Source organism: Pleuronectes platessa, chromosome 13 (genome assembly GCF_947347685.1).
Source record: "Pleuronectes platessa chromosome 13, fPlePla1.1, whole genome shotgun sequence".
NCBI classification, from domain to species: domain Eukaryota; kingdom Metazoa; phylum Chordata; class Actinopteri; order Pleuronectiformes; family Pleuronectidae; genus Pleuronectes; species Pleuronectes platessa.
Genome location: NC_070638.1, coordinates 14,626,942 through 14,639,420, shown reverse-complemented (window position 1 = coordinate 14,639,420; position 12,479 = coordinate 14,626,942). Strand labels below are relative to the sequence as shown.

Sequence of the window (12,479 nt, the reverse complement as noted above, 5' to 3'; positions counted from 1 at the left end):
ATGAGTATATAATAAATGGAAAAGTGATCATCAGTGTGTTTTCTTTTTATCAAGTTAATTATTATAGTACGTGTTATTATATTATAGCATTAGAGATGAAACATTCAGCTCAATTTGCCGACAACGTTTGATTTCTGAACCCTGCAAAGCTGATCCAGGGCAACTTTATTTTCCTCACTCAACAACAGGTTGTTAAATTAAGTTTTTCTTAATTTACTGTCTATTTTATGATGCACATTTCGCTCAATATTAGCTCACTTCACTGCATACGTCTATGTTTTATCTTGCTCTTCGTTCAGTGCACAAACTGACCATTGTTCTATAAAGTAGGCCAAAACAATACTGCATGCTGTGTTCTGCCGCGTCTCCCAAGCAATATTATTGTGCCCCGGAGATGAAATGAGCCAGACCTCTGTAAAATACACTGAGAGAGATCAGACCAGGAGGTTAAACTCAAAAAGCAATGAGACAAAATAATAAATAAGACCCTGAGAGACGAGGAGAGACAGAGATACAGTGAAGAAAGCAGTGTGGGTGCTTCTGTCTGATCTATTGGTTGGAGTTCAACACACAAAGCCCTCCAGTCTCCATTCAGTTTGGATTACGCCGCACTCAGATCAGCGCAGTGTAGCTGCGGAGGCTCAGGGAGACGTCGGCACAAAGCCCAAAGTTGAAATTTCATATAGGTAGATTTGCTCAGAATAGCGCTCAATCAGAAATAAAATACACTCTGCCAGTCAACTACAGGGCCGGTGTAGAGCCACAAATGAACATGAGAAAACTGTCATGGATGAAGGTGGATGTTTGTCAAGAAACTTTTGAGCTACGTGCTGATTAAAAGCTACTTCCCAGATGACAGCATCACTGCTATACGAAGAGGGATCGGTCACAGTTGTCTGCTCGGTTTTTCCTCTTCATACATGTTTCTATAGTGAATACACAGATGCATGACTCTGTTGTTTGGTCTACATCCATAAATAGATCATTTGCACATTCCCTATTTACAGCCAGTGATAGATTTTCCTCCATTGTTCCAGCACAAACAAACACAAGATTTGCTGCAGAGCTTCCTACAGTGGTTTCGAGTTCGGCGTCTGCTCCACGACTCATCTCCAGATAAGGTTGTCGGCTCTCTCATGTCTATCTTTAGTGGAGACCAGTTCATGTTCATACGCAGCTCAGCTAGCTGAGATCATAGAAGGAACATATGCAAATTCAGCCCGGGGTCTGGCTTTTTCTTCTTTCATCCAGACATTAACAATGCTGTTTGTGTTCAAGAGAGGAAAGAACACGACTTCTATTAGTGTATTCCGCAATACCACATGTCTCAAGAATGATGTTTTAATGGAAGCTTCATATACTAAATTTATAAAAATGATATAAAAGGTGTAAATCGAGGGCTCTAGTTCAGGTTAAATTATTTTTGCTAGAAAGATTTTTTGTGCTTATGGCTTAACTTTGTTTTAAGAGCAATCTGTTAAGTTGAAAATAAGCTGTTTCAACATTTCCAGTCAGGTTTCCGCCCCCTCCATAGTAACGAAAAGGCCTTGGTAAAAATCACTAATGACCTTATGGCAGCTGGACTGTGTACCATTTCATCCTCCTTAATCTGAGTGTGACCTTTGACACCATTTCTCATAATATTCTCCTTGACAGACTTGCCTCCATTGGCATCACAAACACACCCTTGGACTGCTTTAAATCATATCTTTCTGGCGGCACTCAGTTCATCCAACTCAAATCTTTCAAATCCAAAACATTTCCAGTCACTACTGGTGTTCTACAGGGTTCTGTCCCGGGGCCCCTTCTGTTATCATCTATTTTACTTCCTCTTGACTACATCTTCCATAAATCTAACATCAATTTCCATTGCTATGTGGATGACAGCCAGCTCTACCTGTCCACCTTATCTACCTCGATATGTGATTGCCTACAGGAAATCAAATCCTGGTTCTCCTCCAACTTTCTCAAACTAAACAGTAAAAAAACACAGGTTCACCTTATTGACACCAAATCCACCAAATAACTGAGACTCTTTTTCCTTAACTATTAATAATTCCTTAGTTTCTCCTTTCCCTCAGGTTAGGAGTCAGGGTGTCATCCTTGATAGCACACTATTTTTCAAAGCTCACATTAATAACGTTACTCAGTCCACATACTGTCATCTACGTCACATGAATCGCCTCTGGCCTTCCCTCACAGCGCCGCCATTCTAGTTCACAGCTTGGTTACATTCCGCATCAATTACTGTAACTCCTTTCTTTTGGTATCTCTCACAAATTCCTTCATAAACTTCAACTAGTCCAGAACTCTCCATTTTCAAACCCTGTCTCGAAACCCATCCTGTTAAACTGGCCTATTTGGTTTGATTGTATTCCCTTTGGCCAACCTACATAATCATTAATTCACTGTTAATTTTATGATTTTTTTGATACATTGTCAATTTTTTGTTTTGTTTTGATCTCTGCCTTGTAAGGTCACCTTGAGGGCTGTGAAAGGCAACTATAAATACAATGTATCATTTTTATTATGTAAAGATGTTTGTGTATAGGTGTTACATTTCTAATGGCCATTCAGTGAAATCAAATTAAATGAACTCTGCTCAGCTGCTGCACAGAGCAGACACTTTCAGGTTATAATTGAAGCGTCCGTCTAAGCATTATAACTAGTATTTTACAATTTGTTGTTAATTCTCTGAACGTGGGCACTATACCGCTGACAGGTCAAAATGAACCAAATGGGTTTTTATAGCTATAAAAAATGAATTGACTGTGGGGCCTCTGGGTAAGTTATGTAATCAGTGTGTGCCTGAACACTGTGTAACGCCGGTAACACCAACCACCTTAAATAGACGAAGGCATCTCCTTGTGTCAAATTTCTCCACAAATACAGATCCAACTAGTCGGATGTTGGAGCAGTTATAAAAAAAAAAAAAAATAAAAAAAAAGACAGACAGACCGAGATTCTAATTATTTTTTTCCAACACAAACTCACTTACCATTGCGGTCTATGGCAAATGGCGTCCGTGCAGTGACAATTTCATAGTTGCAGATTTGGCTGTATTGTGGTGAACAGTCCTGGTCCCATGCTTCCACCTGTAACAATGTCAGTTTACACCAGGGCCATCAACAACTGCTCTGCTAGCAATAACACTAGCAACCTGTGCATGGAATAACATATTTTATTTATTTAAGAATTAACACTTGTAATAATGACAACATTTGTAAATGACAAAGGTAATCAGTGTAATCTCTATTGATATTTTTTTTTATCAAAATGAGCTCGAACACAACAAAGTAGAAGACTTCAGGTAGATAATGAGTATAAATATGTATGTATGTATATGTATTCACTGTGCAATAAAACATTAATATACCTGCAGAATGCTGTCGTATATCTTGCCTTCGGTTACTGACGCCTTGTACAGTGGCTCTCGAAACACAGGACAGAACTCGTTGACATCATCTACCTGGATGTGAACCACCGCCCTGAAAGGAGGAAAGGAATGGAAGAAACATAAGGGAGGGAGAGAGCACATGAAGGAATGGACAGAAGGATGCCAAGAGAGTGAAGAGCAGATCAATTATGGAAAAAAGGAAAAGTAAGGACACCGGGAAAGAATAAAGGGATGGAGGAATGGAGAGAGGAGAAAAGAAAAATATCTTTCAGTCAGAGATTGATTAACATTAAGTAAAGACGCATTTAGCTGTTTAATTCAAATTCATCAGTCAGTGAAAGGGAGAGTGAAAGGAAAACAATTCCGCACAGAAAGGTCATGTGTATTGGTATTTCTTTGATAAATGTGTTTCCATTTTTGTTCAGAAGATATTATTTACCAGACTAATCCATTTACAGACACTAACCACAGAGAAGATCTTGAAAACGTAGATTGCTTTCCAAGGCTCAAATTTTTTACTTTTCACTCCGTTTCTCCTATTCTGATGCAAACACACACAAAAACACACAATCTACTCTGCTGGGAGGAAGTGCTGAAGATATTAACAAGGTACTCTGATAACATTTGTGCACTAAAGTACATAATTTAACCAATAACTCTTCATGTGTCATGAAGTTTTCTTCACCGGTGACCTTCTCTGACAACAACTCGCAGTGTATCTGAGGAAGCACATCGGGTTAATTAATGACATTAGCTTAATGAGGCCTATTTAGAATGTCACACAGTGATAATGACACACGCGCACACACACACCCACACCCACACAGAGTCGCATTCATCTTCCACTGGAGGAATCACAGATCCCTGAGCTGATAAATGTCCCTCTCTTTCTCTGTTTAGTGCCGAAGCTGCAGAAGCTTATTTTTGCAGCTCCTCGTCTCTGACCACAGGGTTTGATTGGCTGCTGTCAATGCAGATCTGCCTTTGTCAATCTCATTCAAATAGTGCACGCACGCACAGACACAGACACACAAACACACACACACAAAATATTATATTGGGCCATTAGTGGGACAGAACATGAGAACACAACTGCAGGTCTCAGCTGTCACTGCTTCGGTGCTCAGGGATGAGAAAATTACAAAAAAGGAAAAGAGAGAAAATGAAATAAGCAAAGACAAAATAGAATAATAATGTTTTTGTCACATGTGAAGGAAGCACAGGAGCATGTTGTTTTTTTGCTTCTAAACTAATTTAGTCAGGGGAGAGACTGTTGATGCAAAGGTAAACATTCAAAGGAATTCAACTAAAGCTATGTGCATATTCATGACAACAACTACCGTTAAATTAGTTGTAATGTGATGCAATTAAGCCTAATTTTAGCACCGCTAATTAAGGCTGTGTTTTCAAGGGTTACATGCATATACTACTCTGCTGGTTAGGCTCAACTTAAGATGACTTCCACTCTTTGCTTATGAAGTCTTTCCCTGTTTTCTTTTGGAACTCCTCAATAAGACTCAATTGTGCAGCTTCCTTGGCGACTTACTTTGAAGTTAATGTCTGTTTCCATGTCATATTTTGTCCGCCTCTTGTAAATCTGCGTCACAATGGCAGCTACACAAGTGACTCACGCTGAGATAAATAATACTTTGCACTATGTGACAGTTTGAACACAGGGTCTGACAATCACAGTTTGTCAGGAAGTACAAAGACACACACAGGGTTGCTGCCTGTGTGTTGATGAATTCCAAAAAGTGTAAAGCTTCTGAGAAGCAATTTCACATAGTGAAGCCTCGTGGTGAAGGAGAAACAGCGTCCAAAGTCAAAAACAGAACAAACGACTTGAAAACAAAGATTATCTGCTTAAGAACAACCTACAGCCTCCATAATATTAGATTTAGAAATCATTTATGTAACGTTGTCTCAGCATGAATTGAACAGTACAGCTTCAAAAGAAGAAAAATTATATTATACTGCAAGCTCGCCCTGTTTGCTTTGTATGCCTCAGTGTAAATAGACTTTTTTCCCCATTATTGAAGCAGGGCTTCAGGCTTACTTTTTTAACCGAGGAGCACATGTCGAAAAAAGGAGAAAATTTGAATTAAACACGGACACAAACCACAAAACACAAATTGCTTGACTCACTTGTGTGATTTCTTCCAGTCAGCCCCGCTGGGTCCGGCCCCACAATCGTATGCCTGGATTATGAAGGTGTACTCTTTCTGGCTCTCACAGTCCACAGGGCTATTGGCCCTCAGGACCCCTTCTCCTGATGTGCGATTCAACACCACCGCCTCAAATGGAGCATCCTGACCGTAGATCTTAAAGGCACAAATCTCCCCTAAAAAACAAAGGAAAGAAAGTTATAAATGATGTGATATTTTATCTTAACAGTTACTTTGATAATGTTATGTTTCCAAAGAGGATGATGCCAGAGGATTTCCTAACAGGGCCAAAATACAAATTCATGAGCGTATGATAATAAAATATATCCAAATATAAGCCAGAACATATTTTCACATCCAAAATAAAGTAAGTTAGTTCACTGAAAATACAAATGTCATTTATAAAACAGGGAAAAACGGTCACTTAATGTGGAAAAACATCTTTCAAGATATATTTAGAGAACAAGTCATAATATTACAAGAATAAAGTCGTACTTGTATTTGGCAATTGTTTGGCTATATTTAATATTTCATATCAGCACATGAGCACAAGTTATCATATGTAAGACGGAGCGGAACTATGTTGCATAACATAAATCTTAACCCCAGAGAAAAGAGAAATAGACCACATGTGTTTTGAAGAAGAGGCTGAACTGGAAACATCAGAAACATGGTGGGCTTCAACGTCTGTTCCCCAGCAGAGAGTGAAAATGTTTCCCAGCAGGATTCTCATGAACATACAGACATGAAGGTCTCTGGTTGTTTAACATGGGGACAGTCAACACAACGAACTATCACATGCAGAGGAAGTGATGAAGTCTGAGGCTGCATTTTATTTCAGGTCTGACAGTGGAAATGAACAAAAATGAAATAGTTCCAGTAACTCATATTTTTCTTTATGACAAAGCTTATGAAATTGCATTTTGTTTTGTTTGCTTCTCCCGTTTGTCCCTCGTCTCATTTTCTCAAACTGAGCAGTAGCTACCATATGGCTCTGATAGCTGGGAATGAATCAAAGTGTGGGTAATGAAGTAAAAACTAACGGTGCACAACGCTGACAATTCCTTTACAGCACAACTATCACTTCAAATTGAAGTGTCACTTCTGGACACATTGATATTTGTCAGCATGAACTCCTCACAGAAACACAGTGTGCAGCTCCTCTGGTGTAGTTAGTGAAAAAAATAATTTCTCACACATGTAAAACTTTGCCAGCTCGACAAAAGATGACAATTGTTTTGTCCACAGAGCGTTCCGCCGTACACACAGAGAGTATTATGTTTGCCCAACGTGTGCATTTTTCTGTGTACGGATCCGGCTTGTGAGTCTTGAATCATCTGCGCGGTTCATTCTCTGCACAAGTGTTCATCTCAGGGATTTGGAAAATCTCCTTGCAGAGGGATCAAAGAGCTGTGACGCTCTGACCCTGCGCCGGCTGATATCTCCCAGAGGATAGTGGGGCACAGTCGAAACAAAAAGCTACCTATCAATGGGAATTCTGCTCGCATGCTCAAACCCCTCTGACAAATATATAGACAAAAAAAAGTGGCACCACTGGCTTCTCTTCACTTCTATTCCTTTTGTCTCTCGTATCCCACTGTCATGAACACAGTCATTCCACTTACTTTCTCCCTCTGACTTCCTTTTAACCTATTTCAACTCTCTAAATCCCCTTCTTGGTGATATAATGATGCTGCCAAACACAGTGGGCTTCAAGGTTTGATCCACAAGCAATTTTCAGGATGCTACGCCCTCACATTGGCCCCTTTGAGGAGTTATCGAAATGAAAACGGTCCCCGATATGACAGTGGGGTGTGTGGAAAAAGAATAATAAACACAACGGGTGGTATGGAAGAAGGGCGATAAGCGCAGCCTTGATCCTGCCTCCAAATACTCACATTCAAACAGTGAGCAAACTGAGCAAATATGGCCTCAGCCAACGAGAAGGTAATCTGATGAGAAAATATCAGTGATTCTAATACATTGTTGCAGCCTTGACTTAGTGGTGGAGAGCAGGAAGAGGTACGTCACCGATACAGTTTGGGGCTGAATGCAAATCCATTTCCCGCTCCATCTGTTGTGGTAAAAGCATTTTTCTGAATTACATTATACAGCAGAATATTACATTGAAATGGAGGGGAGGAAAGCTAGCGGGAGCAATTGAGGAGGTGAGTGAGAGAGAGGTAGAGGACTGTGATGTGTCATGTATATGTAAATGCTAATGACAGAGATTTCCGACAGATTCCTACTGTGTCAGCAAATGTTTTGGCTCCGCACCAGCCGCAATGAGGGAAAACTATAATTTCACCCTGCGGTGGTTTATGGAGGATATAATGTCTAATCTCTGGGCCTATACGTCATAAGCGAAAGGAGTTGCTTTTGGAAGTAAATATCAAAACGCGTAGATTTCTGCTTTAGGGAGCTGGCCTGATGCCAGGGGAGATTGAGAGTAAAGTGGAACAGTCAGCAAAAAGTGGATCAATAATAACAATCATCTAAAATAGATGGTACGCCATGGAAAGCTTGAGCGGCATAAACTGCATAGGCAGAAAATGTCAAGCTGTCAGGGAACATGTAGTTCAGGGGATATTTAATTGCCAATATAAAGGAAAAAGGACAAGATGGATATAATTAATGAGAAAATGATGCTCCATGAGCGAACGTGCTGTCACGAGGAGCCAAAACAAATTAGTGTTTTCTCACTGTAAGAGGAGTTGACAGAGCATCTCTCACCAGTTTCTTTCTCCAGTTGTTGGGTTTGACAAATCTTTACACTTAAGCAAAAAAAGGTTTACGCAATTGTAAAGGGTAGACATTTTTCTATATTGAATAAACGGTTTAAAGTAAGAATTTAATCTCTAACCTACAGTAAGTCTGATTGAATCATCACAATCTTAAAGCCTACTCTTAAATATGTATACGAACATTTTAAATGCCTCCTGGTTTAATTACTTAATAAAAGTTTTAGAGATGTTCAGTTTGTTTCCCCATTTGTTTTGATGCAATTTATAATAAAAAAAGTAATTCAGGACAGATAAACGTTTTGCATAGTGCTCACAATTTGGTTCCACTGATCAAATTTATTACAAATGAATCCATTATTCCAAAAGGGGGAAAAAAAGAGATGTATTTCATTAGTTGCAATGAACACATGAATAATGATATAATTAATAATTAAAAGCAGATACCTTTGTTAATGTATGACAGTTAGACTACTCTGAATGGAGGCAGTACTTGAATACTGTGTTTTACAGTGTTGTTAAGTATGAAAAACATTAACATTTAAGTATGTTGCCCTCTATATATTCAGGATTAATTAAGTTCAAGAATATATAAATAAATAAAGAGAAAAATAAATAAATACTAGTGTCTGTTATAATTCACTTATGTTACATAATACATACATTTTAGTTCTAATAGGAACTCTTGTAAAATACCGTATATACCTGGTGTCATATTTGATACAAACAGTTTGATGTTTACATATTTAGAGGTTTACAAAAATTGTCATCCAAGAATTGTTTTCCTAGTCTATCAAACCAATGGAGATAAATAGAGATTACAGGAGATTAACAGACTAGTGTTTGTTATGCAAAAGAGAGACTGGTTACTGTAAGCCACAAACCATGGGACTGTCCCTTCTTTTAACAGTCCAGCGCAGCACCGAGTGTGGTGACTAGTTCACCTGCCAATCATCGAGTTTTGCTTTAACTCAGGAGCTCAGTGGTCAGGGCAGGAAACACTGTCGCTCTGTCGTCTGCTCTCATCATCCCCCGGTTCCAATTACAGTTGTGTATTTAGATGATTCAGAGAGAAGGCTCTGTTAATGTTTACAGCCTGTCATCTGCCGTCCTTTATTTCCATGTGTAATGAGATGGTAACCAAAGGGCATTGATAGGACTAAGTAATTGCATGTTAACTCAGGGACGTATTTATTTGTTGCTGCTGGCCAGGTCCCTGGATGTTATTGTTGACTATGCCCCACTATTTTAATAGTTTTTTATTTGTAGGGACGATACCAGCACTTCTTCCATTATTGTGCAGATTTTTTTTCTTTTTTTTTTCTGTAGATATCTCCACAGTGACTCATAGGCTCTGAATGAAGCAATCATATGTGTGGGTCCTTTTATATACTGAATGTTCTAAATGGGATTTTAGATTATCGCTCTTAAGAAATGCTTCTGAATGCTCACTGAATACTAGTATTTTGTATATATTCTTACAACTTGAGAGCGGCATCAGCTCTGCTCGAGACTGATATGAACATACAGGTCATCGGGGGATTCAAGCTTTCATACCAGATTGTGTCCATGGCAGCAGAGATAACCTGAAGAGCCTGTGCCTGCAGTGTGCTGAAGAAAGCCAAACTGATGCTGAAAGAAATGGTAGGTCACACAGGCCATACTGAGTTTCCATTTCAAGGAATTGGTACAATAACTTTCTGTTGAAATTGATCATCAATCCGAATAGATACCAAAAGGAGGACAACATTTCAACCATTGTATTCCCTGGTGGCCCTGTAGGGTTCTAACTGAATGAGATATACCTGACAAATCCAATACAACGGATTTACCATTAATCCGATATTTACAAGACATGTAATATTTGGCATTCAAATAGTTAAAGTAAGGATATACGTGTAAACATATAGAAAAGCTTTATGCATTGGGTTTGTTGATGTTTAAAAATCTGTTTTTGTCAATGTGATGTATTATCTTGATTTGAGGATTGATTTAATAAAAGCCTCATGTGAACAGAGAAAGAAAAATCATGTTAGTTCCTCTTCTTAATCAAATACTGTTGGGACTCCATCTGGTGTGTCTGTGTCCGTTTGTCTGTCTCTGTTTACAGTATTAGAGCCTTAGACACATAAGCTTCAGTATCAAGATTTGACTCCGTGTGCGTTTGTGTGCGTGTGTGTGTGTGTGTGTGTGTGTGTGTATGTGTGTGTGTGTTAAGAGGGGGATATAAGGCCTTGATTAAAGTGAGTTTCTAAGCAGGCACACTATCAGGCGGCTTTAAGCCCCGATTCCTTCACTCTCCTGCCCTTCTTCTCGTTTAATTAATGACTGGATTACACTTCATCCCACTACTGACCCTCAGATAACTCCTCACTCTCTGAAATATTTACACACGCATGAGATACACAATATGTGGACACACAATATGCGCGGTGAGCAACAAATACGCAGGATAATAATTAGAATTATTCTTGGGGTAAAGGGCTTCATTACAATGTCTCCGATTTTAGTAAGACTTTATTGACTCAGCTTTTGCTTTGCTCTGTGTTTGTGCTCTGTATTTTTTCAATGCTGAAAATAAGAAAATGCCTGAGGGCACGAAATGCCATCAGGTTCTTGGTGATTTTTTTTTGCAGCTAGTTTTGGTGCATTTCATTGTAGACAGAATGCCATCACAAAGAAGCACCTCACTCTGAACATCCTAGTGGCATAAGGAGCACATGGCTGTGTATGACTTAGCAAACAAGGATATGTGCCGTTAGTTCTCTCCTGCTATAGAGCTTGAATCACTCCAGCTGTCCCCACTAACTTCTTGCCTGATTAAATATGTTTTCACTGTCATGGCAGCCTCAGGCTGTTCTTTTATGGATGTACTGTTTAGGCTCCTGCTGTTCCATCTACAGTGCCTTGCATAAGTATTCACCCCCCTTGGACTTTTTCCCATTATGTACTGTTACTAACTGGAATTCAAATAGACTTAAATAAACTTTTTCCCGTTTGATCAACAAAACATGCATAGTACTTTGGAGGTGCAAAATAAATTTTATTGTGACACAAACAATAATGAGAACAAAAAAGTTGACATCTGTTGGGTGCATAAGTATTCACCCCCCTGTGTCAATACTTGGTAGAACCCCCTTTCGCTGCAATTACAGCTGCAAGTCTTTTGGGGTATGTCTCTACCAGCTTTGCACATCTAGAGATGGAAAGGTTTGTCCATTCTTCTTGGCAAAAAGATGAAGCTCAGTCAGATTGGATGGAGACCGTCTGTGAACCGCAATCTTCAAGTCTTGCCATAGATTCTCTATTGGATTGAGGTCTGGGCTTTGACTGGGCCATTTTAAGACATTAACATTCTTTAATCCAAACCATTCCTTTGTAGCTCTGGCTGTATGTTTAGGGTCATTGTCCTGCTGGAAGATGAACCTCCGCCCCAGTCTCAAGTCCTTTGCAGACTGCATCAGATTTTCTTCAATGATTTCCCTGTATTTGGCTCCATCCATCTTTCCCTCTATTCTGACCAGTTTCCCTGTACCTGCTGAAGAGAAGCATCCCCACAGCATGATGCTACCACCACCATGTTTCACTGTTGGGATGGTGTGCTCAGGGTGATGGGCAATGTTGGGTTTTCGCCACACAGAGCGTTTTGCATTGAGGCCAAAAAGTTCAATTTTGGTCTCATCTGACCAGAGCACCTTCTTCCACATGTTTGCTGTGTCTCCCACATGGCTTCTGGCAAACTCCAAACGGGATTTTTTATGGATCCCTTTCAACAATGGCTTTCTTCTTGCCACTCTTCCATAAAGGCCAGATTTGTGGAGTAGAAGACTAATAGTTGTCCTGTGGACAGATTCTCCCACCTCAGCTGTGGATCTCTGCAACTCCTCCAGAGTAACCATGGGCCTCCTGGTTGCTTCTCTGATTAATTTTCTCCTTGTCCGACTCTTCAGTTTGGGTGGACGGCCTCCTCTTGGTAGGTTTGCGGTTGTGCCATATTCTTTCCATTTTCTTATGATGGATTTTATGGTGCTCAGAGAGATGTTCAAAGCTCTGGATATTTTTTTATAACCTAACCCTGCTTCATATTTCTCCACAACTTTATCCCTGATCTGTTTGGTGAGCTCCTTGGTCTTCATGATGCTGTTTGTTCAGTAATGATCTCCAACAAACTCTGAG

General features: G+C 39.6%; 1 protein-coding gene across 1 annotated transcript in view; it reads right to left on the bottom strand.

The window, feature by feature from the left end:
* The window catches only part of clstn2a (calsyntenin 2a), an 89,027-nt gene that overhangs the window by 31,978 nt on the left and 44,570 nt on the right, over positions 1-12,479 (bottom strand). Inside the window, exons 5-7 of the mRNA XM_053438000.1 lie at positions 5,543-5,738; positions 3,377-3,488; positions 2,999-3,095 (exon numbers count right to left, since the gene is read on the bottom strand). Of these exons, the coding sequence (XP_053293975.1) occupies positions 2,999-3,095; positions 3,377-3,488; positions 5,543-5,738 (405 nt within the window). The remainder of the gene's footprint in view (positions 1-2,998; positions 3,096-3,376; positions 3,489-5,542; positions 5,739-12,479) is intronic.